The 27469-nt window shown below is 42.6% G+C and overlaps 1 protein-coding gene across 2 annotated transcripts in view; it reads right to left on the bottom strand.

Moving 5' to 3' along the window:
- The window catches only part of DYM (dymeclin), a 373790-nt gene that overhangs the window by 87132 nt on the left and 259189 nt on the right, over nt 1-27469 (bottom strand). For both annotated transcript variants that reach the window (XM_006030025.2, XM_025211554.1), the window contains one exon: nt 19836-19938. In XM_006030025.2, the coding sequence (XP_006030087.1) occupies nt 19836-19938 (103 nt within the window). The remainder of the gene's footprint in view (nt 1-19835; nt 19939-27469) is intronic.

Here is a 27469-nt window from a genome sequence, read left to right as displayed (position 1 = left end):
TTGTCATGCATCTGCTGATGCACGATAAAGTGCCATTGGCTTTTCTGATGGCTTCGTCAGATGCCTACTGCTGATTCATGTTCATCTTGGAGTCCACTAGGACTCCAAGATCCCTTTCCACTTCCGTGCCACCCAGCAGGTCATTCCCTAGGCTGTAGGTGTGCTGGACATTTTTCCTCCCTAGGTGCAGCACTTTGCACTTCTCCTTGTTGAACTGTATTCTGTTGTTTTCTGCCCACTTGTCCAACCTGTCCAGGTCTGCTTGCAGCTGTTCCCTGCCCTCCGGCGTGTCCACTTCTCCCCATAGCTTTGTGTCATCCGCAAACTTGGACAGAGTACATTTCACTCCCTCGTCCAAGTCGCTGATGAAGACATTAAAGAGTATCGGACCCCACTTTAAGAGGGTCCAGAGGAGGGCTTGAGAGGGTCCAGAGGAGGGCTACTCGTATGGTTAAGGGCCTGCAGGTAAGATCCTATGAAGAGAGATTGAAGGACCTGAATCTCTTCAACCTCCACCAAAGAAGGCTGAGAGGTGATCTTGTGGCTGTCTACAAATTCACAGGGGGTGCGGGGGAGGTTGCAAGAAATAGGGGATACTCTGTTTACCAGGGTACCCCTTGGGGTTACTAGGAACAACATCCATAAACTGATGGAGAACAGATTTAGATTAGACATTAGGAAAATTTTCTTTACAGTGAGGGTTGCTAAAATCTGGAATGGTGCTCCCCCCCTACCTTGGAGGTCTTTAAGTGGAGACTAGATAAGCACCTAGCTGGGGTCATCTGACCCCAGCGCGCCTTCTGGCCAGGGCAGGGGTTTGGACTTGATGATCTACTGAGGTCCCTTCCAACCCTAAAAATCTATGAAATTTATAAAATATAATTTAAAGAATTTTTTTAAAACAGAGCTGAGCATCAAATAAAAAAGACGAGGTGAATAATTCAATTAAAACATCTGGATATTGACTTGGTTCCTCTACTGCACACTGACTGGTACTAAAAGGAACTAAACATGCACTTTAATCGAAAGGAAGGTATAGTACATATGCCAGTACATTTTTTCCTACTTTGTCACTTACTGCATTATTTGCATAGGGAATAACCCAATGGGGTTTTTGATCCCTCTCAGGTGTTTGACTATTACTATAAAATAAACAAGAATAATCTACCAACCAATGCCTTTCTCCCTCCACATGAAAAAATATGCCACTTACAACATTCTTGTATCTTTGCGCTTTAACCTTGACCTGAAGGGACTAGCTTTAAGTGAGGGGTGGGCTGTTCAGCCTCCACATTCATTGAAATTTTGGCACTTGGGCTTATACTGTCAATACTTTACACTTTAATTATAAGTATGGGGTAAATATCTAGAAATAGGAGAACTTTTCCAATTTATACAAAATGTGATGCAGGTGGTTTTTGTAGTCCAGACATATTTTGAACAAGACCACCTAGTTTCACGTAGGTTGCCAAATGAACATCAGATTTGGTCACTTTCACCCCTGGCTAGATTTGAACAGGCAACCCAAAATGACGGATTTTATATATATCTATATCCTTTTATCTAAATCCTGGGATTCCAGTTCACCAAAGAATAATTTCTCTCTCAATGCTACCACTTCTTACTTACTTGTAGGTCTAATTTTCTAGTTCTGGTCATCTCTTTCTAACCTCTACCCTCCTACAACTTCCAACCAAGTCATTTCCACCAGACATACTTCAACCATGAAGGAAATTTCAGAACCCTTGTTTTGCTCCTCTTTCCCAACCATATAATGACCTTCCACAGTATACAGATTGGCATTTTTTTAACAATTTAACTCAACTGGAAGAGTTCAAAGACTTTACTGGATAGTCCATATGTTCTGCCATAAAATGGGGCTTCAGAGTAGTCGGAAATCAGGAAGACATGGTTTTTGTTCTCTAATATTTCACCAGTACCTCATGAGGTAAAGACAGCATAAGAGGATTTCAGGTTTTTTAGGAACTGTTACAAAAGAGAGCCTGAGGAAGCTTGCACATACTTTTCCAGTGCCTTTGTCTCCCACTTTTCTTTGATCATGCCTCTGTATATTTGTAAAAAAGAAATACTATGACATTTATAAAATAAGTAAACACATTTCTGCTTTTAGAAGGGTTATTTTCTTTGATCCAAGCCCTGCTTTATTATTCTCAAACTTTGCTTTACTAGTTTAATGCAATACACAGATTCCACAACATTAAACCTTATAATTCTCATAAATGGTGTAAGATTCAGGATCTGCTTCTGCAAACCTTTGAGAGAATCACAATGTTGAATTTTTCTTGCTGTCTAAGAGCCCCCAAAAAGCCCAATTCCCCACCAGTAGAAAAATCAACATTCTAGAAAATGTCCTGAACAACTTCTCAGACTGAGAGGACTGGCGTACAGGCAATAATAAAGATCATTAAAATAATTCTCTATCAACCAAAAGCATATATACTGTATTCCTTGCTGCTGCATTCAAGCTTTTCTAAAGCTCTGCTTTCATCCACAAGTCTTATCACTTCATCAGAGAAGACAAAAGTATTTAATGCCTTTTTATTCAGTTTTCATAAATAGGGGCAGCAACCAGCTGACAAGTGCAGCTGGCAACAGAGATAGGAAAGGAGACAATGAGGATGAGAATGAGGAAGGGTGGCGGACATGGTATACCTGGACTTTAGCAAAGCATTTGGCACTGCCTCCCACAAAATCCTCATTAACAGGCTAAGGAAATACAGACTAGACAAAGTACTGTAAGATGCATACATAACTGGTTGGATCATCATACTCAACAAGCAGTCCTCAATGGCTCAATATTTAATTGGGAGGAGGCATCAGGTGGAGCTCCCACTTGAGATCAAGTGTCCACTTAGTAAATTTGTGGATGACACTTATTTGGGTGGATTTGTGGATACTCCAGAGGATAGGGCAAGGATCTAGAATGACAAAGTTAGACTGGAGAATCCACAATCAATGAGATGAAATTCAATAAGGACAAGTGGAAAGTCCTGCACTTGGGATGAAATAATTGCATACAAAAAATACAGACTGTGGAATGACTGGCTAGGCTGCAGTACTATAGAGAAGGACCTGAGGGTTACAGTAGACCATAAGCTGAATATGAGTCTACAATGTGCTCCTGCTGCAAAAAAAGCTAACAGCCTTCTGGGTTGTAGAAACAGGAGTATCACTTGCAAAGCAAGGGAAGTGATTCTTCCTCCTTATTCAGGACTTGTGAGGCTTCACTGTGCCCACTTTTGGACCCCACATTTCAAGAAGGATGTGGACAGTTTGGAAAGTCCAGTGCTGAGCAACAAAAATTATTAGTGGCCTCAGAGGCAAGACTTATGAGGAAAGGCTGAAAGTACTAGGGTTATTTAGCCAAGAGAAGAGAAGACTGAGGGAAGAAGATATCTGAAGAGCTATTAAAGAGATGATGGAGACGGGCTTTTTTCTGTGGCTGTAGGGAATAGGACTAGGAAAAATGGCCTGCAGCTGCAGCAGGAGAAATTCAGTTTGGAGATTAAGAGAAACTTTCCAACTATGAAAAAGGTCAGGTACTGGAACAGGCTACCTAGAGAAATTGTGCAATTTCCATACTTGGAAACTTTCAAGGCCAGGTTAGACAAACACTTGGATGGGATGATTTAATCAGCAATGACCCTGCTTTCAACAGGGGGCTCAGAGTAGATGAACATGGGCATGTCTACATGTGCAATTAGTGCACATGAATAAACTGCGGAGCTGATTGCTCATGGGTGTGCCATTTGAACGTGCAGCACGTGGAGCCCAGGTGGGCAGTTTATTCATTTGCAGCACACGGAGCCTGACTGGAGAAGCCCGGGCTGGCAGGAGGCCCTAGGGGTCAGCCTGCCAAGCAAGGGCTGCTGCAACCAGGCTCAGTGTGCTGTGGAGGCCCTGCATTCAAGTGCCTTTGTGCCTCAGCCAGCCAGGTCAGCATCTAGATGTGTGCTGCTTTTTTTTTGTGCACAAAAACTCCACAGTAGGGCAGTACTTGGTAGCACTTGTAAATACAAACACTACCCTACTGTGGACTTTTTTTTGTAAATACAAGTATTACCCTGCTGCGGAGTTTATTAGTTTCCTGCACCCTAATAGGGATGCACATGTAGCTGCTGAGACATTAGCCAGCTCCACAGTACATGTCTCATGCAGACATGCCCCTTGTGAGGTCCCTTCAGTCCTTCTACTTTTGTACGATCCTATGATTACTAGTCAGGCTCTCACTCAATGGATGGCAGCAGGAAAATCTGCTGAACAATAAATAAGAAACAAAAAAAGCATCTGAAGAACAGCAGGTAACATCTACACTACAATGATACTGGAACTTGCATAACACTTTTAATTCAAAGATTTCAGAATTATTTCATAACAATTAAAACCCAATCTAATCTTAGGTTTCAACAGCCAAAGGTCAAAACCTTTTTTTTTACAAGCCAGCAACAAATGGTGTTTTAAAAGAGCAGGCCCATGAAACGTTCTTCTTTTTCCCAACAGTGATATATCCTCTACCTAAAAGTTAAACAGACTGCCTTTTTTATTTTCTTTCTTTAAAAAAAAATAAATAAAACACTATCTGTGTGGGTTTTTTTCCAAAACAGGCTACTATAAACCTATATCTATACCTATATGCAACACAATAAGCCTGTGAACAAAAATGTGGGGTTTTTTGGTTTAGAACAGCACTCAGCCATTTCAAAAAGAACAAATATCTCATGTTTTGTTTAGCAATCACTTTTCCTTTTAATTAAGCTCTTGTAAATTTTTCTCCAGCATATTTCTTGATACCGCAGAGTTAAAAAAACAAACTATCCATTTTTCTCCTGAATAGTAATATGATCTGAGAAACAACACACCATAATCCAATAACCATGTTAGGAAAAAATTAGAAAATGTTAACATTTTAAGTGTCTTCAAATAACTATATATTTTAATGGTTATAATAATTGTCTCTCTATATTTCAACAAGTATTAAAATTATATACAACTGAGAATCTTTTGAGGTGGCGGTCTGATTGCTATTAATATTTGTTCTTTCCATTTCTTGAAATTGATTTTCATGTCTCAAAAGTCTGAAGGAGACAGTTTTCTTCTAACCAGAAGGTCATGAAACATTGCTACTATGTTAAACATCCTTAACATAAAAGGTAGATGAATGATTCCCAAAGTGTGAGCTCTAGCACACTAGTGTGCCATGAGAGCAATGAAGGTGTGCCATAAGATCCCCTTGGGTGAGAAGGTGAATGTTTCCCCCTCCGGCCAGCACCCTGAGCCTGCATCAGCTAGTCAAGTGGCGTCTGTGGCTGCTCCTCTGGGGACTGTTGCTGCTGCCTTCCCCACCCCCAGGAAGCCCCTGTGTTATCTCCCCACCTTCCCAGCAGTGTGGTCTGCTGCATGCAGGTGGATGCACAGATGGAGCCATGCTTTGCAGCCTGACTCACCTCTTCTGCTCCTCCCATGCTTCTAGGGCCCGCAGGAGGGGCCACAGGGATGATCTCCAGCATCTGCGACCCTGCAGTAGCAGCCTCAGCAGCAGGGGCTGCCCTTACCCCGAGCGGTCTAAGACTTGGGGTTGGGATAGGGAAAACAGTGGGAAGAGCAGGACACAGCAGGGCAAGGTCATGCTGCTGCCACCCTTAAGTGATAACTGATCTAAGCTGGCATCCACCACTTTTTTAGCCTCAGCCCCCTCCCCATCTAAATTTAAAAAAGATGCAATCTCAGTGGGCGCGTCTACATGTGCAATTAATGCTATTTGGCTTCACTGTGCAGTAGACTAATTTACTGCACAGTGTGTGCCTGCACGTGTAGGTGGTGATGCTTTACTGCACAGTAGATTAGTCTACTGTGCAATAAAGCATCACAGGTGCTGTGAAATTCAGGGAAATTATGGAGTTATTTTTTAACAGTACATCTCAGCACTGGTCTGATTTCCTCTGGCAGAAGAATGGAGTTTGTTATACATCTAAAAATACATGCACACATTTTTTCAGGTTTAAGGGTGAAGTATGCTGCCAATTTTAATCCAGAAATAAAGCGTGCCCCAGGTATCAAAAATCTGGAAAACACTGATGTAGATACTAAAGTAACTTTCACCCTGGCTGATTTTGTGAACAACCCAGAACTTCTAGGTTAAGTAAGACTCGCTGTAACTTGTATCTGAAACACAAAGGATGCAACACAGAATAGGTTTTCAGGGAACTTCTGGAGCTACTTACCAACAGCATTTCCTTCAATTTACAAACTACAACATATGTGTCCAAAAATCTTTCAACCACAAACATATTACTAAATAGAAAACAATGTGAAGAGCAACTGCTAAAAACCCCTCTAGTTTTCCATACAAATATTCAGAAGTTTAAACATACTGAACTCCACCATCATTTTGTCACACAATTTTAGGTTAATTTGTTCTTTTTGTTTAAGGGGAATTCATGCAGTCTTTATTTAGTAAAGACTCCAAGTGGCTTCGAGGGAGGAGTCGACTACAGATCCTGAAAGAACTACAGAATTTGGCTCTTGCTTAATAAAAGAGCTCATTTTGGATTTGGGTTGGAGTGTTATTCGAGTCTTTCCTAAAATTGCTACCTTTTGATTATGTAAAAATTGTGGGGTTAGGTAGGAGTGATTCTCTCTCATACTGAAACATAATTCATCTGGGGGAGGGGATGAGTAATACTTAGAAAATGTATTTATAGTTTGGCAGCTCTGCATTTACAGTAGGGGGAGGAGCACCCTAAAATTATTCTCATATTAGATTCCAGTTTCATTTATAAGCAAACAGTTCGAGGTAGTGAGCACAAGACAGTCCAGCACAAAATAAGGTGAGCAGCCGAAATTCCTAGAATCTGAATAACCAAAAAAGTTGTCGTCAAATGGCGCGCGCACACTGCTACAGCTGCTACTACAACAACTTATGATAACAAAGCTTTTTCTTCAGTTGTTTGTTTTATTAATATAACTGTGTTAATGGGATCACCAGTATCCAACGAATAAAAAAATCTGGGAATTAATAAATATAAATAAAACTACTGTCATTAGGTAGCCAAATACTATCTTTAAAATTTTCAAATCTTAAGTTTAAGTAAGCACTCTAGTAAGTAAGCAGAAAATATACGAGAATCCAAGTTTGGAAATATATAAAAAGATTTGCTAAGGAAAGTATAGGGATAAGCAACATTTTTTAAATTTCACAAATGCTCAGCCAATAAAAAATACACTAGCTTTTCTATCTTTTACATATTTGGCATATACTGCATGTTAGTAAGAAACTTCTAAAAAAATTAGGCAAAAGCATCTCCGCTCCTACTAATGGCAGAAGGAAGGATACAGTTAGAGAACTCTTGATACACATTTCCACTGTATATTGCAACTACTGTACTGCAACACAGCATTTCTACACATAACTGTCTAGACCACAAGAATTGCACAGCAGTAACTGGATGGATAACCAGTTTAGCTGGTGACTGGTTTTCACCTCTACACCATTACTGAAGTCACCAGATGGTGACACTGACAGGCAGCTGGCCTTTGTAAGAAATAATGTTTGCTGTGACAGTTCTCCTTTAGATGCTTGAAGGTACCACCAGAATAGTCTGTTCCTGGTTCATTTTAGTACAGGTCTATAACTGGTTTGGTTTTTTTTTTAGGAGCAGCTGCTGCCTATAGGCCATACCCACCAAAACCCATGATTTATGTGCTGCAAAAAAATGATAATCTCTTAGTTACAATTCAAATACAGACCAGATTGGCAGTGACTGAGATGCTTGGATGTTGGCTGTTCAACAGACTTGGATCATTAACTCATTTGTACAGTCGCCTTCCTAGGGAACAAGAACTCGCATCACAAAAATCATCACTCTTCAACTGATACTACTGTTGGCAGCCTTGGCTGAATATTACCTAAAGACACAATCATGAGTATTTATTCTAAAAAGCATCAGACAGGTATCAAATAGAGTGACAGAATGATGAAAGAACTGAATCCTGCATCTCTACCATGCATAAAAACTTTAGTCTCTAGAGCTAAAAGTTAATAGAATATCATTTAAGAGCATTGTTTGCTTCAGCAGGTTAATACAACTAACATTAAAATGACACATACTGAAAACAGAGCTTATCTATTTCTTATGGACCTATTGTACAGTTATTTCTCATCAACAGGAACATCCTGAATACATGCCTGTTTCAGAGCCATTTCCCCTTGTTTAAACTAACTAACAATACTCCTAATTCAGAGGCCTTCCTTTAACTACTCTATAGATCCAAAACATACCAGGCAAATATGTAGATCTGACTCCTAAAACACAATTTGTTTCAAGGAATTAAATGAAATAAGGGAAGTATTTGACGTCTATCCACGTACGAAAGAATAAGATTACTGGTCCTCTGGTTCTCAGTTGGGGGAACTGAAATGAGGGACTATTCATAAAGTACTTGCAGCTTTGACTATAATCAACTGTAATAACAAGATACAAGTTACAAAAAAATTCTTTTTGTTGAAACCACTTTTGTAATACTGCTTTTTAATAACCCTCATAATAGCCAAATTAGAAGGACCCCAACTGAAGTCATTCATCCCACATAAAACAAACATTGCTTTTTCTTCTTAGCTTTGTTTTACAAGCTACATTATTTCCAGATGACGCTCGAGGGGCCTAAGAGTTTCAAGAATTAGATGCTTAAATAGACAGCTGCTTTCTATTTACCATATATATCAAGGACGAATCAAAGAAGATTCTAAATAGTGGACTTCATTTATTACACTATTGAGAACAAACAGAGAAACAAAAAGAATACAAAGAAAGAAACATCTCATCAGGCAGCTACAAAGGCTTTATTTAGATTATTTAAAGAGGAAAGAAATTCAGTGACATTGGTAGAGTCCTAGGCCTCCAAATAACATTAGTTCTGCATAGCAGGTAAGACAAAATTCACTACACTGGTTAAGGGCTAGGATAAAAAATCAGCCCTGATCAGCAGTTCTCACAAATCCATTAGGCTTTGCTACTGGACTCTTAACATGCACAGTGTGCTTTGTTCATATTCTTTAAGCCTTTCCTTTGGACCATAAAAGTGAATGAATTTTCTAGGCTTTTACATCACATTAGGAAGTATACAAGGAAGAAGAATCACAAGACCATCCTTCTATTTCCACCATGGGAGTGAGTTGCAACAGAACTTACCTGTATAATACATGTTACCTTCAACATGCAACACTTAGGTGCTCTAAAACACTAGGAATTTATTAAGCCCACTTTTAACACATGCCCCAAAAAATAAATACCTAGTAAGAGTGGACACTGGGCAGCTGCACTGCTGTTCTATGAAACTTGCAGGATTAAGAAAACGGTAGTAATTGCGCTTCTGCTGCACCATTCATCTGAGGAAGTTCAAAATGCTTTATGTACAAGTCAAAGGTTTCACTGCCAGAGTGCTATTCTGAACAGTGGCTAAAGCTTTATTTTGATTATTAACAAAAGAGAAAAATATTTAAATGACATTCCCCAACATGGAATAAATCATGATTCCAGCACCTGAGCAGCATATAAGGTTGCGTTTTTATTTTGCAGTTAACCTTAAAACTCTCTCCAATTTCTCCACCCACAGTACAAATGGCAAATTTAAAGGTTACATTCAAATGAGTTTTGGAAGTTTCCCATGAGGCTAGTTACCAATTTACCTAAACTATTTGCTGATAGCACTGTACCATTATCCAATTAGAAAGTCTAGCTTAAATTCTCAGGGCTGGTAGTTATAGCTGCCTTGGAAAAAAAAAGAGGACTAATGTCAAAAGAACTCAGCAGACAGCCACCTCTGGATGCTAAGAACCTCTAGAAATCTGACCCTAACTGTGGTGTTGAGTAATTCAGACAAACTACTCCAAAAAGACTTCAACTAGCCCCTGAAACACCAGGATCACTAGTAAAGAACAGCCTGAGTTTACTGCTGCTAGTAAGCCTCAGCTACAGACTCCTCTGCCCTGCTGTTACAATTATTGTTAAAATTAATTTAGACCCTGAACAAAGGCAACTTAACCAAATATGCTTTGAAGACCAGACCAATGAGGCACATTGACTCATTCAAATAATAAAAAGATTTCTTTGATATACATTTTTTGTTCCTTATTTTATTTCATTTTTTTTTTACTTCTACATGAAATTAACTCTCACTTCTAAAGATAAGAAGGGTTTTTAATCTAGAACATATGATGTTAAATCCCCGAATTCAGCCAGCCTTCCCGTATACATATATGCCCTCTGGAAAAATCACAGCTCATTACCAGTTGTGGCATGCCAAATGCTGGGGTAGGACAGTCATCTGTGATGTCAAAATGCCTAAAAAACGAACAACCTGGATATACTGTCACAGCAATAAATTTGCTGCATCTCTTTCCATAGGAGTGTTGTGGAGTGAATTTAGATATGCTACAGAGGTAGAGCATAACCCATATTATTAATTTATAATGAAAAATAAAGGACTCTATGTTATACATGTTAAAAATTTAATTTAAAAAGAAAAGCAAAAGCTTCTTGGAGCATTTCATTCCAGATTTGCCTGCCAGTCACTAATTTCAAATAAAATGCTTTCTCAGCATATGAAAAGCTATCACATAACTGAATTTTTCAGCTCTTTCAAGCCTGGGGACAATCTGACACAAGAGTTAAATAAAAATGTAGGTTTCAAAATAGCTAAAATTTAGGTTTTTCACAGCTTATCTGGAAAAGAACTCAAGTGCTAGATATTATTTCAGGGGAGTTTTAGTAATTAAAAACAGAAACAGTACTTTGAATTGAGCTGTTAAAGGACTCTATATGAATCCTTGTATACACGAGATGGAAGCCTGATTTCTTGTTAACGTAACCTCTTAACCCATTAAACCTATTTTAAGTCAAGCACTTAGAAGTTAGGAAATAAGTGGGGCCACTCTATTTTGGCTCTATATGGACAGCATTATGATATTCTCACTGGCTGCACAAGGCACGATGCTCAATTGAAAAAACAGCTCTGCAAAACTTGTTTTTCATTTACTGTTCCTAGAGTAACAACATGCCTTATTTATTGCATACTCTTCAAATCCTATCTTGAAAACACAATGGCTACTTTCTTTATGAGCTTTTCTAGGGTGCTCATCACTAGGATAAATTAATGTTCAAATCATTCAAATATCTTTGAAGCACCCTGTGATATGCATGTGTATTACCACCCCCAGTTTCACAGGGGGAACAGAGGTGCACAAAGATTAAGGTTAGAGGGCCCACTAAATTTGACGCCCAAACTAAAATGTAGAGATTTTTTAGTCAGTGCTATGCCCTTCAGTAAATCTGATCCCAGGGTAACTATTTGGACACCCAGAATAATGAAAAAACACACAGTGGTCATCTGCATAAAGTGACTTGCCGAGCATTGCTTAGATACTCTCTGGCCAAAGCAAAAATGAAAACTCATCTCCAGGGCAGTATTCAAGTGCCTAACTACAAGACAATCCCTAGTCTTTCTGTAAACCCATTGTATTCAATCCATCTTTTTATACAAGTTCCTGCAAGATTTTCCAAATCCATACAGAAGAGTTATCCTGTGCCTGGTTTTAGACAGAGGTCACGCAGAAAAATAGGAGTGCATGATCCTGCCTGGATTGAAGACTTTATCATAATGCTTACCTATAAAGGTGGCCAACTTGAGGTCACTCAGACAACTTGGGTGCTTGGCTTTTTAACTTGAATAATGTTATTTTTAATGCAACTTTTGTGTTTAATAGGTATTTCATCACAGTGCATTAGACTGACTTTCAAATGGTTCCCCAACAGCGCTGGAACATTTACAACACGTCCAGATTCTTCAGAGGCTTAAGCTTCTAAAATCTGATAGCTCTACTGAGCATGTGCAAGTAGATGTTTCAAGGATTTGTAATTTGGTGAAATGTGGGGGATTTTTTGGAGGAACAGCAGAAGGCATCTATCTCTGCAAAAAGGCCGTTGTCCATGAGCAAAATTTAAAGCTGATCCAAAGCAGAGGACACTGCAGTTTCTTTTTAAAAAAATTTTAAAGATCACTATAATTTAACATTGCAGAATGACACGTTTTCCCCTAACCTTGTTCTCAGAAACAGCTGGAGTGTTATGGCTTGAAATTCCCTCTCCCCAACTCTCTCACAGCAAAATCAACTTAAGAGACAGCCTAATGGTTAAACTTTGACAAACTTAAAGGCAGACAAGGCTCATTGGGTAGATGTAATATCTTTATTAGACCAACTAAATTGGGGGGGGGGGGGCAATTATTTTGGGTGGAGGGCTACTTAATGAGTTTTGGTAAGCTATCAAGGACTGCATGGGTAGCCCCACACTCTTGTCGCTATCTTGGGACCAGAAATCCCATTCCTACCCATCCCCTTGACCTCTCCTCCCCTTCAAATACTTTGGGGGGGGGGGAAGAGGGGGGTTGACCATCTTAGAATCAGAAAAAAACCAAATCATACACTAAAAATCAAACACCTACTGTAACATATTTTGATATTACAAAAAATATTTTTGTCACAATTTGTGTTTGCGTGCTCTATACAGAGGAGATTGCATAATAACTCAAAAATAAATTCTTTGTTTTGTATATTGTGTGGTACATGTATATGTGATGTGTGTGCGTGCACATGTGTGTGTGTCTGTCCGTGCGTCCATGCGTGTATGGTGGATTTGTATAGGGGGAGTATGTGTGTGGTAGGATGTGGGGGGTTGTGGGGGCAGGGTGTGGTGTGGGGCCCCCCCATACTCTCCCCATGGCACAGCAGCAGGCTCCAGCCACCACTGCACATTGGGGTGAGGGGCGCAGCCTTCCCCAGGCTGTCTGTATTGCCGGTCTCCCTGCCACTCAAAACACACCCTGCACTTGCACAGCAGGGAGGGAAGCCCCTTATGCTGGAGCCAGGTGCCTTCCCTGCCAAGGCTGTGCAACACAGGAGAGAAGCCCTGTGGGTTGGAGCTCATTGCCTTCCCCACTGGGGCTGGCTTCAGGGGAGGGAAGGCAGGCAGCTCCAGCCCACAGGGCTTCTCTTCTGTGCTGTGCAGCCCCAGCAGGGAAGGCTCCAGCAAGTGGGACTGCCCTCCCTGCTGTGTGAGTGCAGGAGCTGCGTGTGAGTGGCAGGGAGTGCCGGCAATACAGAAGGACCTGAGGAGGCTGCGTCCCAATGTGTAGCGCTGGCTGGAGCTGCGTCCCATCGGGCACCTGCACCCTGAACGCCCTGCCTGCTTGCTGCTGCCACCACCTGCTGGGGCTGTGTGCTATGGGGAACTGTGGGAGGGTCCCCACACCCCCCACCCTCCTTCACACGCACACACCACCCACCCCAGCTCCATGCTGCCACAACCCCGTCTCCCTGGGTGTGGGCTCCGCACTGCTACCAGTCCCAGCCCCACACTCCGCACTCCTGCCCAGCTGCAGCCCCACCCCCACCTCTTCCCTACCTGCTGCCCAGAGCCAGCAGGAGACCAGGGAAGAGGACCAGGTCCTTGGGGGCGGCAGCAATGGCTCCGTGTAGAAGCTACACATTGGCTGGGTGGGGCCCTTCTGTCCACGAGGGTGGGAGTGAGGCAATAGGGTATGTTTGTGGGGGATGAGTGTACACGTGGGCGCCTCACTCCCACCCTCATGGGCAGAAGGACTGGGCAGGGCAAAATCTGTTGCGGGGCACTGCGGGACGGATGAAAGTGCTTGCCAGGTCAAATCCGACCCAAGGGGTAAATTTTGCCTGGCCCTGAACTAAATAGTTGCAAAAATTGTCCTTTGCAAGACGAGGCCTTTATAAAGAGGAGTGTCAGGCAAATACATGGTGCTTTGCTTTGCATTGAAATGCAAAAATATTCACAAAAATGTTAAAAGGAGATGGAAGCAGGAGTGAAAATAGAGAACTTACTTTGCTGATATGACTACTGAAATGAAGATGCACAAAGAAAAATGAGAACTTGAATGACAGCTAGAAAAAGCCATTCCTAACTATCTTTCTATGATTTGCCCACTTGCTAGTTCAGTATTATTTAAAATTAAATTTGAGATTACACAATGTAATGAGAAATAAAAATATTCCTGAGAAACACAAAGCTCTAGGTAGCCCAAAATTCTGTGCAATGCACATTTAACACTATTCATTTAAAGCCTCTGAATGTGCTTCTTTCAGACCGGGGTAATACATGGTAGCATAAAATTTTGCTTCTTTTGCTCGCCTCTTTCTCTCTATGGAAAGGTCTGCCTTGGGAGAGGTGACCTCACATTCACTCTCTACTCCTCCCTGATACTCCATTAGGAACACGGGGATACAAAAGGGAAAGGACATTTTCCTTTGCTCAATGCAGGGCTTAAGATATTAGATGCACCCTCTAACCAGCTGCCCTCCTCTGAGCTCCTGCAGAACTAAAATTTCCCATGACATTTCTTAAGGTGCATTCAGGCAAACTGAAACAGCAATCACCCTTCTTAGAGAACACACAGTATAAACACGGACTTCCACAGGCAGTATACCCCAGGGACGTCAACAAGCTAGTGCAGGGGCGGGCAATTATTTCGGCTGGAGGGCCGCTTACCGGGTTTTGGTGAGCTGTTGAGGGCTGCAAGGGTAGTCCCGCCCCCAGTTGCCATCTTGGGACTACATGTCCAACCCCTACACCCTGACCTTTGCCACTGAAAGTCCCTCCCCTTACCCCCGAAAGTACTCCTTTTGGGAAGAGGGGTTTGCCGTCTTGGAACCAGAAAAAAACCCAAATCATTTACTAAAAATCAAATATCTATTATAACATATTTTATTTTAAAAAATATTTTTGTCCTTATTTATGTGCATTTCCTTAGTGTATACAGAGGTGACCCAAAATAGCTCAAAATAAAGTCTTAATCCTGTATAGCGTGTGTGTGTGTGTGTGTGTGTGTGTGTGTGTGTGTGTGTGTGTGTGTGTGTGTGTGTGTGTTGCTTGTGGGGGGTGTGACTGTGTATCAGAGAGGTGTGGTTGTGGGGAAGGATGTGTGGGTATGGTGGGGTGTGTGTGGGACACAGACATGCATGTAAGCACATGTCAGAGTGACAGCCCTACCCATGCGCAGGGCAGGACAGACAGGCCTGCTGAGTCCTAGGGCTGTGGCTGTTGCTGGTGGTGGGTTGTAGCACCCACGGTCCTGGTTACTAGAGCTTCCACTCTGCCTTCCTCTAGCAACAGGGAACACCTGGGCCCAGGCCTGCCACAGTCCTACTTCCCCCATCGTTGCTATGGAAGCCAGTGGGACCCCACAGTAGTGGTGGCAGTGGCTGCAGGGCCCAGGCTAGGAGGTGCAATATACACGAGCTCCTGGGGCTGCCACCTCCAAGCCCAAGGATTAGCATGGCTTTGCCCAGCGGGGGAGAAGGGATGGCTGCAAAGGAGCTGGTCCAGGGGAGGCTACACGTGTGTGAGCAAACCAGCAGGTGCGCCCCCTTGAGCCAGTCAGCACCCCTCCCCCAAGAGCCCAGAGCTCATGCACCCTATGGCTCCTCCCCACCACCGCTCACAGTGTGCAGCCCCAGCCCCGATCTCAGCCTGGCCTGCACCCACTCTGGACTCACCCCGGCTAGAGCAGACCAGCTGGCACTCGCGTGCACAGCTCTGACCCCAGCCTGCCCCATGCCTGCTCCACATCACCCACCCACACTAAGCAGCAGCCAGGCATAGATTCATAGATTGTAAGGCTGGAAGGGACCTCAGAAGATCATCAGGTCCAGTTCCCTGCACCAAGCAGGAAAGGTAACTGGGGGCGAGGTAACCCCAGCAAGGTGACTGTCTAGTCTTCTCTTGAAGATTTCCAGGGTAGGTGATTGCACCACTTCTGGAGGGAGCTTATTGCAGTCTGGACACCCTGACTGTGAAGAAGTTTTTCCTAATGTTGAGCCTGAACTGATCTTCCTGGAGTTTGTGGACATTACTCCTGGTTTTCCCTTCAGGTGAACTTCATTTGGTTCCAATTCGCCCAACTTGCTAGCCTGTCTAGGTCCGCCTGCATCTGTAGCCTATCTTCAAGTGTGCCCATGCTCCCCCAAAATTTGGTGTCACCTGCGAACTTGGCCAGTGGGCTCTTCACTCCCACATCCAAAACATTAGTAAAGATGCTGAAAAGTATTGGACTGAGCACTAACCCCTGTGGGACACTGCTGCCCACTTCTTGCTAGGATTGCCCTGATCTGTTCACTACAACGCTCTGGGTCCTATCCTGAACCCAGTTTCTCACCCACCTGACTGTCTCGGAGTTAAGCTCACAATCCTCCAATTTTCTTGCAAGGACATTGCGGGATACTAGATCAAAGGCCTTTTGGAAGTCAAGGTATACAATGTCAATCTGCTTTTTCATGTCCAGGTGGTAAGTTACCTGGTCATAGAAAGAGACGAAGTTGGTAATGCAAGACCTACCCGTGACGAAGCCATGCTGGCCGAATCTTACCTTCTGCAAGCTTATCGCAGATAGACTCCTTTAAAAGATGAGCTTTTCTAGGATTTTCCCTAGAATGGAAGTTAGGCTGATTGACCTATAGTTACCCAGGTCGTCCCTCCTGCCCTTCTTGTGGATGGGCACAACACTGGCCCTCATCCAGTCCTCAGAACTTCTGCAGAGTACCACGAATTGTGGAAGTTTTGCTAGGGGCTCTGCAATGGCTTCGGCCAGCTACTTCAGTACTCTTGCATGATGATCATCTGGCCCTGTTGACTTGTACATGTCTAACTTTTTTTAGAATTTAGGGCAGAAGCTGCTGCTGGCATGAAGGAAAAGTGGCCCTTCCCCCTCACCACTGCTGGGCAGTTCTTGCTGCAGCCTCCCAGAGCCCATGCCCAAGCTGCCCTACAGCTCCACTGCAGTGCCAGCACTTCCCTGCGGGGTGACTCAGAGGTGGCAGTGACGGCAGCAGAGAGAAGCCGCAGGGCAGCCCGGGTGTGGGCTCTGGGTGGCTGCAGTAAGAACTGCCTGGCAGCAGTGAGGGGAAGGGGCTGCTTTTCCTCTGCGCCAGTAGCAGCTTCTACCCCGCTGGTGCCACTGCTTAGCATGGGCAGGTGGTGTGGAGCAGACACAGGGCGGGCCAGTGTCGCTGGTACCACAGAGCTGGGACCAATGGTGGTGGCAGGGGAAAGGAGTTGCTGCCACCTGGGCTGCCTAGAGAGGTAGTTCAGTTGCAGAGCCGCCCCAGCCCTGCTGCATGCCCGGGGGCGGCAGGACGTGCCATGGGCTGGAGACAATGCTTTGGCCAGGTGGGACCAAGGGATCCACCGTGAGCCAGACAAAGACCCTCTGTGGGCTGGATCCAGCCCGCAGGTTGCATTTTGCACACCCCTGAACTAGTGTGTGACATCTGGTCTGCATTAATGAAATCAACTGAGATTTAGGTTGAGCTTAATCCAAAGTGATTCTGAAAAAATCAGGCCACTAGCTTGAGTACATTTTCCTTTTTAAAACACCAGCTAAAAGCTTTAAGTTTCTTTATTCCTTCCTACATACATCTTTTCAGCCTTTCTACCTCTGCCCGTTTTCTGAATTCCCCCCACTGCTTCTAGTAATGAATTGCCTTAATCTCTGCTGTATTAAACCTTAAAGTGTTATCTCAGCCATGCTTATAGAAGTAGAATGATTTCCTCCCTCCATTTGTGAGGGAATGACTGCATATGTATCTCCAGATCATTTCCCAGCTGCATTTATTCGATATCCAGCACCAAACCAAAGTCACAGCCTAAAGAGCATTCTTATGTTTTATGCTACCTTCTCTTCCTCTTAACAGTGGTATTTTGCTTGCCTAGAGGAGAGAATCCCAGGGTCTCTTCATAAATTAAGCATCTTCTCCTATGACAAGATATTTAACACCTTCCAGACAACCAGGTTAGGCCAAACATAGCTCTAGTTCAGCCATTAAAAATATATGTTAGTGTTAAAATACTTTTCACTAGCCTACACAGGCTTTCAGACACCTTCCAGTGCCTTGCTTAATTAGCTAATTCAACTCTAAAATATGCCAGCGAGATAGATTTGAGAGAGACAGGTTGATAACGTCACTATGGTGAAAATACAGTCACTTCTCATCTGAAACCAGTCTAAGCAAGTCTACACAAGAATTCAGGGTAGGTTACAAAGACTCCTGTAACTAAAGGAACTGGAACATGAAGTGATCTAATAACTTTAGTTAAAACTTTACAAAGCACTGAGGTTTATATCACCTCTGGGAAATAACTTTACATTCTTAGTGACCAGTGTCACCAATGCTCAGGACGGTTAATTCTGTATCCACAAATACCATCTCTAGCAGCTGTCTCTCTTAACACCATTGCGGGTATTAGTTCAAAGCTAATAGAATTATAGCACCAAATCATTTCAAAGTATTTCTACATCTAAAGGACACTGAGGGAATCTCCTTCACTGGAGGTTTCCAGAAAGAGGCTGGATAGGCATTTGACTAAGATAGCTGAGAAATAGTGCATCCTGCATTAGTGCAGGGAGTTGGACCAAATTACTTTGGAAGTCCCTCCATAACCCACAAGTTCATGTGTTCATGGTTATCCAGATGAAAGGGTTTTTAGATTCTGGTTGCATCCTTAAGATAAACTGGATATACTTCCTTATTTTTGGGAGAAGGTAGATTTTGTTTTGGTTTTTTTTAAATATAGTATCTAGGAATTCCAAAACTGCACATATGTTCGAGTGCGACTGCAGGAAAGCACAACCAATAAATCAGATATCATAAAAATCACTGGTGCTGTAATGAAGTTCCTCCGAAATATGGCATCACAGGTGGCAAGAATAAATAGAAAGAAACAGCAGGTGATTTATTGACTCAATAACCTTGGCCTGCATTCTGCTTTTGAATAACAAAATGTCTCTGGTTTGAAGCACTACATACAAATATTGACCAGGAGATGCAGGACAAAAACCTTGCCACTCAAATGATCTATCGTGAGACCTCAAAACCTGACCTATTAGATAAGATGACATAGTCTTAACAGCTTTAAATACATGGTGATAGAGCAATGCAGTATGTACTGCCTGGGAAAAATGGTTTCCAGAAGACTTATTAAAACAAGGCAAAGATGCAAGTTGTATTTCAATGGTCAAACTCGCAGCAATTCATACATCTGGGAAAAGCAGTTTTGTACATAAATATAAAGAGGTAGTGATGCAAATCAATACAAACAAAAGACACTTGAAGAGAATATGTTTATATTGTTACTTATGACTTTGGAAGAAGTTTCTTTGTTGCACTGATTAACAGAATAGCAAGCAAGATGTTTTCTGGCAGCCATGCAATTAAGTTATGAATGGCTGCCTACGTACAGACACTGGCTTACTAGAACAGGATTAAAACCATCCTTTAACTTTGTATATGTGTGTGTATGTTCAGAAAATATTAGCTTAATCAAGGACTGCAAAATATACTAGGTTTTGCGGTTTCAGAGATTTATTGCTTGCTTGAACTGATCTACATAATATTTCAAGCATTTAAACTACTGGTAAATGCCAAAAAAACTATTTTAAAAATAACGTTTTTAACAATATCTATTAAATGCATACAATTACAACTGTCTTGAAATTGCAAGCTGATGGACTTACAGTAGGTTTCTTAGCTATGAATAGCTGTGGTTTTGTTTGGCCATTTCTAAGTGTATTTTTCATTTTCTTACTAAGTTTCAGACACGATGTCATTCACAGAGGTTCCTACATTTTGGTGTTGGTGGTTGCCTGGTTGTCACACACTTTGATAAACTTTTGCAGATTTAGGGATGTTGCTGCTTCTATTTTGAAACATTTGCTAAAACACAAGCTCAAATACTCACGTAATCAGGAAGCGGAGAGTCGTCTGAACTGAGGGAACCTCGCAAGGATTGTGTGGCTTGCTCCAGAACTTTGTTGTGCTTTTTGGACAACAAAGAAAACAAACTGAAAAAAATTGAAGAAAAGAAAAAAAGGTTTATTATAACGACCAGTTACAAATTTCAAATTAGCTAAACTATTCACAGGGAGAACATTTCTTTAAATTGGAAATTTAAAAAGAAAATACAGAGTGCATTAGTCACGTGGATAACAGATTTATTAGATCTTGGAAAAATGAGAGAGAACCTTGAATTACAATGATATGTCATACAATAAACTATGGGAAGGGATGTCACATTTTCAGGGTTAAGTACTCAAAAGCCAGGAAATAACACAGTTAAGGTTGCATCTGCAACTTCAATTCTGCTTTCATGTATAATTATTAAAATACAGTGTTGAAGTTCTTCATCTCATGCTATATATTTATTTTCTATAGCCCCGAATATACATAAGAGCTTGAACATTCTTCATTTCACTCAAAACATGAATTTAGTTCACAAAAGCCTAGGACAGAAGTCTTCTTTATGGAATGTATTTTGGTAAGTGTGTCAGCACTCATAGACAATGCATGTTCTTTTTAAGCAGCCCAGACTCTCTTTAGTATAATTCAGGGAATAAAGCATTGACTTACAAAAGCAACATCTTTGAACATGGAGAGTGCCTGTGTGCATTTTTTTTTATTGTTACTTGCACTCTTAGGTAGACATGTCAAAAACATATAAGTAATTTAGGAATAAAAGCTCTATTTGGAACTGATAGAATTTATGATGGCTGGCTCTTAAAAATGTTACCAATAATTAATCTTTAGCATGTGAGTTAAGTAAAGTGTACATCCATATAAAGTATTATAAAAGTCCTGTCTGATATACAAATAATAATATATAATATCACAAGGAACTGCACAAATGCATCTAAGTCTGCTAAAGAATGTATGATTTGTGACAGTAGCAGCTCCTTCAACAGCAAATTTCCTTTATAAGGTGCTTGTAAATGTGCTGCTCTTTAGTTATATAATTGTTCCTTTGTTGAGTGTGTTTAATACACCCTTCAGTATTATCCATTTCTGCCTCTTCTCTTCGTGCTAATCAAGGGAAGCAATCTAGCTCTGAATGCAAATCCTACACACCTCTAAACCATTTTGTTGCCCTTCTCAAGATGTTCTCAGATTCTGCTACAGTAAATCATTCCCTAGGTGAGATGAGTGAAGTTGAACACAGTTTATAAACACAGCAGCAAAGTGACCATATGGCTAGGAATTATGAGTGTGTGCATGCACAGGAGAGCAGTGCATTTTATTCCATCTATTTATATCACCATAAAAATACGCCACAAGAAGCACCTAACTCCTACTTTCCCTTCCATCACATTCAATATAAATGTATTCAATCTTTTCTTTTTAAGGCCCTCCATGGTTTATTCCTACCTTCTCTCACATCTTGCGTGCTATCAAGACTTCAACTTTCAGCCTTACTCCACCAATAATGCCAGTTCTGAACATATATTTGTCAAAATTTTCTACAAGCAACTTCACACTTTTTCTCATGTTATACATTGTATAAGGGATCCCCTTTTCCCCGCCACCCTGCATTAAAATCTGCCTGCCACAAATCAACAGTAGTCGGGGAACTGCTGCCCTGTCACCTCTGCTTATTATGCTGTTCATCACTGTCTCATGGTTACCTGGTGCTCTCCCATTGGACGCTGTATTCTCCTTCTCTCTCCCATTTTATAGTGAGATTCTAAGCCTTTAAGGACCTTTTTGCTCAATGTTTGGACAGAACCTAGCACAAAAGAGTCCTGATCCTTGATTGAGTCCTTAGGCATCCCCACAATGCAAATAACAAATAATGAGAGTTTGCATAGACTGGGACAGACACTGGGCCAGATGGAGTTGAGCCAGAGCACAAACTCTCAAACTCTCAAATGATACCATTTACACCTGTCTTGATTTCTCCTTCCTGAAATGCCCCAGACATAAGTTTACTATCATTTTTAGCTTTTCTATAACCCTCAGATAGTAGTTTCCTATGCTTACCTTCAAATCCCTTCACCCCTTTTTTAATGTTTCCATAAATGGAAATCTTAGACCAGGTTCTGCCATTTTTAAATTGGTCTATGTGCTGAACTTCTATACTGTTATGGGTTTAGACTGGGTTTTAGTCACTTACACCTGTTTATATGTAATGTCTGTACCTGGCCACAGTGATCATATATTATGACAGGCATAACATAGGAAACTAGACATGTTAAAGAGAACATTTCTAGTGAAACAGCCTCAAACTTTGGACCTTAATTCCATTGGTCGATTAGGCTGTGAATTCATTACGTTCTCATGTTTTCCACCAGACCTTTTCTTGGACCACGGATCATGTGGCTACCTACAGAGTTTGGATTGGGCTGCATCTTATATTTGCATGCTTTCTTATATGATTTTAAGTGCATCAGATAGACATATTTGTAAAAGATTTTTCTTGCTACAGACCACTATACCGCAGCGCTGACGTGATACACAGTAGCCAGAAGAGGTGTCTTTGTTGAATGTTCTTATAGCACCTCCCACTGGCTCATTTTGGGACATTTCATAAGCATTTACAGAAGATATTCAATTTACCTACGACCACTAACAGCCATGTAGATAACATGGTTGCAAGAATCGGGAATGAGCTTCCAAGGGAGGTGGTGCTAGCCCCATCCTTGGGGGTCTTCAAGAGGAGACTGGACAGGTACCTGGCTGGGATCACATGACCCCAGGTTTGGTGACCCTTTTCTTGCCTGCCAGGGGCCGGGGGTCAGACTAGATGGCTCGATGAGGTCCCTTCCGACCCTAGAATCTATGAACATCAAAGTTTCAACGCAAATCGGGAAATAAATGCTAGTGAAACTGACTCGTGTTCAAGTTTTGTCCTTAGCACTGGGGAATGACTGGCCTCCTCCCTTGGGGAACACTAGAGAAGACAGTCAAACCCTACTCTGTTTCTCTCTTACATGTAATAGACAGACAAGGTTCCTTGGGTGAATTTGATATCTTTTATTAGACCAACCCAAATGGTTGGAGAATAGTTATTAAGCAAGCTTTTGGGTTCAAAAACCCTTCGTCAGGCTCAGGAAGCTGCAGCAGTCGGTGTGTGCTCTTCCTGGATGGAATGAAAAGTGAAGAAGCCAGGGGCCGGGCTGGGCTGGGGAGTCAGTTGCCAGGCAGATTATAATGTATCAAAAATCCAATGTCTATGTTTAGTCCCTGATCTCTAGTATCCAGCAGGTTGATGAAATGGAGCTCATAGGCTCGTCTCTGGGATGTGTTGTGTAAGTTTCCCTTGAGGATCAGGACTGAGAGATTGGAGAGAGAGTGGCCCTCCTGTGAGAAATGTGCCCCCACCGGTAATTGGGTGTTTCTGTCTTTGATGGATTTCCGGTGTGCGTTCATTCTGGTGCGCAGTTGTTGTCTGGTCTCTCCTACATATCTTCCATCAGGGCATTTGGTGCATTGGATGAGGTATACTACATTCCTGGAGGTGCAGCTGTAAGATCCTGGGATGCTGATGGCTCTGTTGTGGGGTGTAATAATAGTGGGGGTGGTGGAGATGTGGGGGCAGGTTTTGCATTTCTTGTCATGGCACGGTCTGGATCCTTTTGGTGTGTTCTGGGCTTGAGGAAGTTTGCTTCTGGTGATGAGGTTGGCGAGGTTCGGTGCTTGTCTGAAGGCTAGGATGGGTGGCTCTGGGAAGATCTTTTAAGTTAATGGTAGCATTCTGGGTTGGCCTGAGCGTAGCTTGGCCAAAAGGAGGGATTGTGGAAGCCAGTCACCTAAGATGGCTCCGGAGACCATTAACTCTGAGTAAGCTTGTTACGTAGGCACAGAAGTGAGCGGGAAGTATAAGGATAGTGGAAAAGTATTGTGATGTGCCAGCATAAAGATTCCATTTCCTGATTGGCCACATATGGTACCGTTGTTTGTGTGCGCAGGTTGGTTACATTGTTGTATAAAAGTTGGAGCCTGACCACACCCAGGCAGAGTTGCTTCAGCTTCTCTCACTGCTAGCAGTTAATAAACTGAGTGTTCGGATCAAATTTTAGCGTGGCATTTTGTTCCACGACACACCTAAAGATGTCTGGAGGTTTGGATAGGAACTAAGGGGCTGGAGGAGGTTCCTAGGGACCCAGGTCAGGGTATCGGTGAGCACAGAGTGAGGGCTCAGTGCAGAAAACCTATTGTGATGTGTAGGTGAATCCAGGGCAAGGGGCTCAAAGCATAAGATTTATTGTGAAGTCTGGGGGGAGGCCAGATTGAGGGGCTTATTGGATAAGACTTCAGTGCATAAACCCAGAGACAGGGACTGAAAGCCTAAGAGACCTGCTGAGGAGCCTGAGAGAGTGTACTTGTGAATGCGTGTGGGCTGGTAGGCTGGAGAACTGACCCCAATAGAATCTCATTGATCTACTAGTGGGCCAGAGAGGGGCTGGAGGCAGCCATAGTGGGAGACTGCCAGAGCCAGAGAGGGGCATGGAGTTCTCAAATGGCCTCAGGTGGGGCCAGGGCCTAGGAGAGGCCAAAGGTCCAGGTGTGGCCACAGACAGAGAGGAAGGGGCCAGAGAAACTGAGGTCCAGAATGAGGATGGCTGAGACAGGGCCACTGGATGTAGAGGAGGGTCCAGGACAGCACTGAGACCAGGGGTCCCAGAGGTAAGAGACCCAGGGCCAGAGGTAGCCTGGAAGAAGGAAAGAGTTGAGCCCAGAAGGGGGTCACATGAAAGCTAGTGAGAACATGGGCTAAGAGAGAGAAAGAGCTGGGCCCAAAAGAGTCCCAAGGAGTGATGGCATCAGTAGGGGCCAAGGAGCTTGTATCCAGGGATGTCGGACAGGGACAACATGATTCTGGGATCAGAGCAAATCCCAAGGAAGGTGAGCCTGGGACACCCTAAAGCCCCATTCCCTGCTGCCTTGCAGGTTACCCCTTGTCAGGGAAATGTTAGGGGAGTGCATCCCAAAAATAAAAGCAAGAGCAGATCCAGAGGCCCAGGCAAAAGGCCAAGGAAGAGCAGGACCAGATGGGTCCAGAGTTCCAGGCAAGAGGCTGAGAACCAGCAGAGCCCAGAGGCCCAGGCTAGGGGCCTAGAGAGAGGGGCCAGAGGCCTGGAGTGGGGCCTAGAGAAAATGACACCAGAGGGGCTCAGAGGCCCAGACAAGGACTGAGAAAGTTCAGTAGACCAGAGCAGGTCTAAGAAAAAATGGGACTGGAAGGGTCCAGTGGCCCAGTGAGGGGCTGGGGAATAGAATGAGGCCCAGTGAGGGGCCATGAATTGTGCAATGGGACCAGAAGGGTCCAGGGTTCCAGCGGTCTGGAGAGCTTGTTCTTGGAGTAATTTGTTCCATTTCTTCTTTTTATGTAGGATGAATGCTGTAGAAAGTTTTTCGTAGTCTCTTTGTATCCGCTGTATATTGTCAGGGAACATGCATGGATTTCTATCTTTTAAGTTGTTGTAGTGTATGACGATTTCCTTCCTGAGTTGGTCTCTTTTGGAGTAGAGTAGGTGAAGTAGATGATTTCTAATTTTCTCTGAAGTTCTTCTGCATAGCTGTGCAGCATATTTGGAGTTGTGTGTAGTAGCACTTTTTGGTGTTGGTTAAGTAAAAAATACATTCAAGTGGTAGAATATTTCTGCGGCTAATATACTGTAGATATAGTCTGCTCAGAGATCTTTGGGGGAAGCTATAGTGCTTTGAGGAGCAGAGAAAACTCTAGAAGCTTTTCTGCCTACAAAAATGTTCATTAGACAAAAGAAATTCTTTGTTTTGTACTAGCTGAAAAATCATTCTGATATGGTAATCTTTCCAGCATGTAGGGGATAAGTTCCTTACACTAACAGTATCCTACGGCCTAGGTGTTAGCTAAGTCTCAGACAAAAGTAACAGATTTTGCAATATTCTTTTGAGGGTTTCTAAAGTAAGGGTTTCAAATCTATTTCCCATGGGCTAGATCCAACACACAGAGCCCCATAATCCTGCCCCTGGTGCTGCCCCTTTTGCTGTGCTTGACCATCCCTGCATACAGTGTCTGAGATGTATACCACCTGCAGTGCTTGCTTGGGCTAGGTCTCATGGTGCCTGCTAAGGGGGGCATCCCAGACAGGCCTGTGTGGGTGCGGCCTGAGCTGAATTAGGCATGTGGGTAGGGTGGGGAGGGAGGCTCCATGGGCCTGATCTGGCCTGTGGACTGGCCCTGCCCCACGCATCCAATTCACAGGGCCAGATAAATTTGACACCCCTAGTCTAAAGAAATGAGATATTTTCCCCCAAATTTCCACCTGCTCTCTTAAGAGCCAAGTCACTAAGTTCTATGATGTTCCAAACATTTTTTCGCTCTATTTCTTAAGAATAGTATCAACAACTTCATTTCCATAACACTCCTCATATTCAAAGCACTTAACAGACATTATCTAATTAACATTCACCACAGTCACACCCATGGTACAGATGAGGAAAGTACACAGAGTAATGGAAAAGGAATGTGTGTCAAAAATAGAGCTAGAAATATAGATTCTTGACTTTGACCCCCATGATAAAACTATCACCAGGATCATATTTCTCTAAATTATTCTGCTTTATGTAGAAAGACGGTCAGACGAGACTAAGAAACACTTATTTTTTGATATCCAAAGGTGGCAATCAGTACACTGAAGAGGATTCATTAATGTCTAATAATGCAAGAAAAACTTTGTCTCAAAGAAAAGGACAGAAGAAAGCTATGACTTTCCCAGCCTCTGGAACCATCTTCTCTGCCCCTTACACCTTCAGGTGTAACCATCTGGAGTCTTGACAAGATATCTAACTCCTTAGCCTTTTTATCAGCCTCCCACCAATCTACAGCTGTCGGAAGCACTTGGAATATTCCCTCAGTCTACGAGCTTGATAACACTGAGGCAACACAGAAATAAAGATTATCAAGGACAAGGGTGTGGACAGAGGCCCTTTTCCCTTCCTAAATTCCACTGCTGTTTTTACAAACTAGAATGATCACTCAAGAACAGGTTTCCAGCTTTCCTAAAACTTGGCTTTGAAAACTGTCTGTTTACCTGAAACAGGCAATGCAGTGTTACTTCTAAAGACAGGAATTTTTCACAACTCAGATTTAGCAATGTTGTTGTCAGCACCATATAGTAGTGCTGTAGAGACAGTATAATCAGTTAGAAGTGATCTAAGAAAGCCAAGCGGAGGGAGTTCAAGAACAGGTTAAACCAAACGTTGGTTTATCTCCGAAGGCGCAGTTCATTTCTTGGAGAGGAAAAAAGAAGCACTGGGAGGACAAGCAACTTCCGACACAAGTGGCTTCTTTGAAAAATATTTTGAACTGCTTTGGCTGCAAAGTGAATGTAAATACAAAATAAAAGATTAGGGGACAGAGTTTTTGAATAATGTATTGTGAGAAAGGGAAAATGCAGCCCTGCAGGGAACTGGGAAATGTACTGAAAAACCTATTTTTTTCTGAGAAAAGAAAGGGAAAAGAAATGAGGGCAGAACTACAAGGGAAGACATAGAGGTTATATTGGTGCAGCTCACCAAGCAATTCTTCTTTCTCCTCATACTTCAAAAGCTCAATTT

The sequence above is a fragment of the Alligator sinensis genome, unplaced genomic scaffold (assembly GCF_000455745.1).
Source record: "Alligator sinensis unplaced genomic scaffold, ASM45574v1 scaffold1204_1, whole genome shotgun sequence".
Classification (NCBI taxonomy): domain Eukaryota; kingdom Metazoa; phylum Chordata; order Crocodylia; family Alligatoridae; genus Alligator; species Alligator sinensis.
Note: the sequence above shows the minus strand (reverse complement) of the source record. Positions and strands in the feature narration are given on the sequence as shown.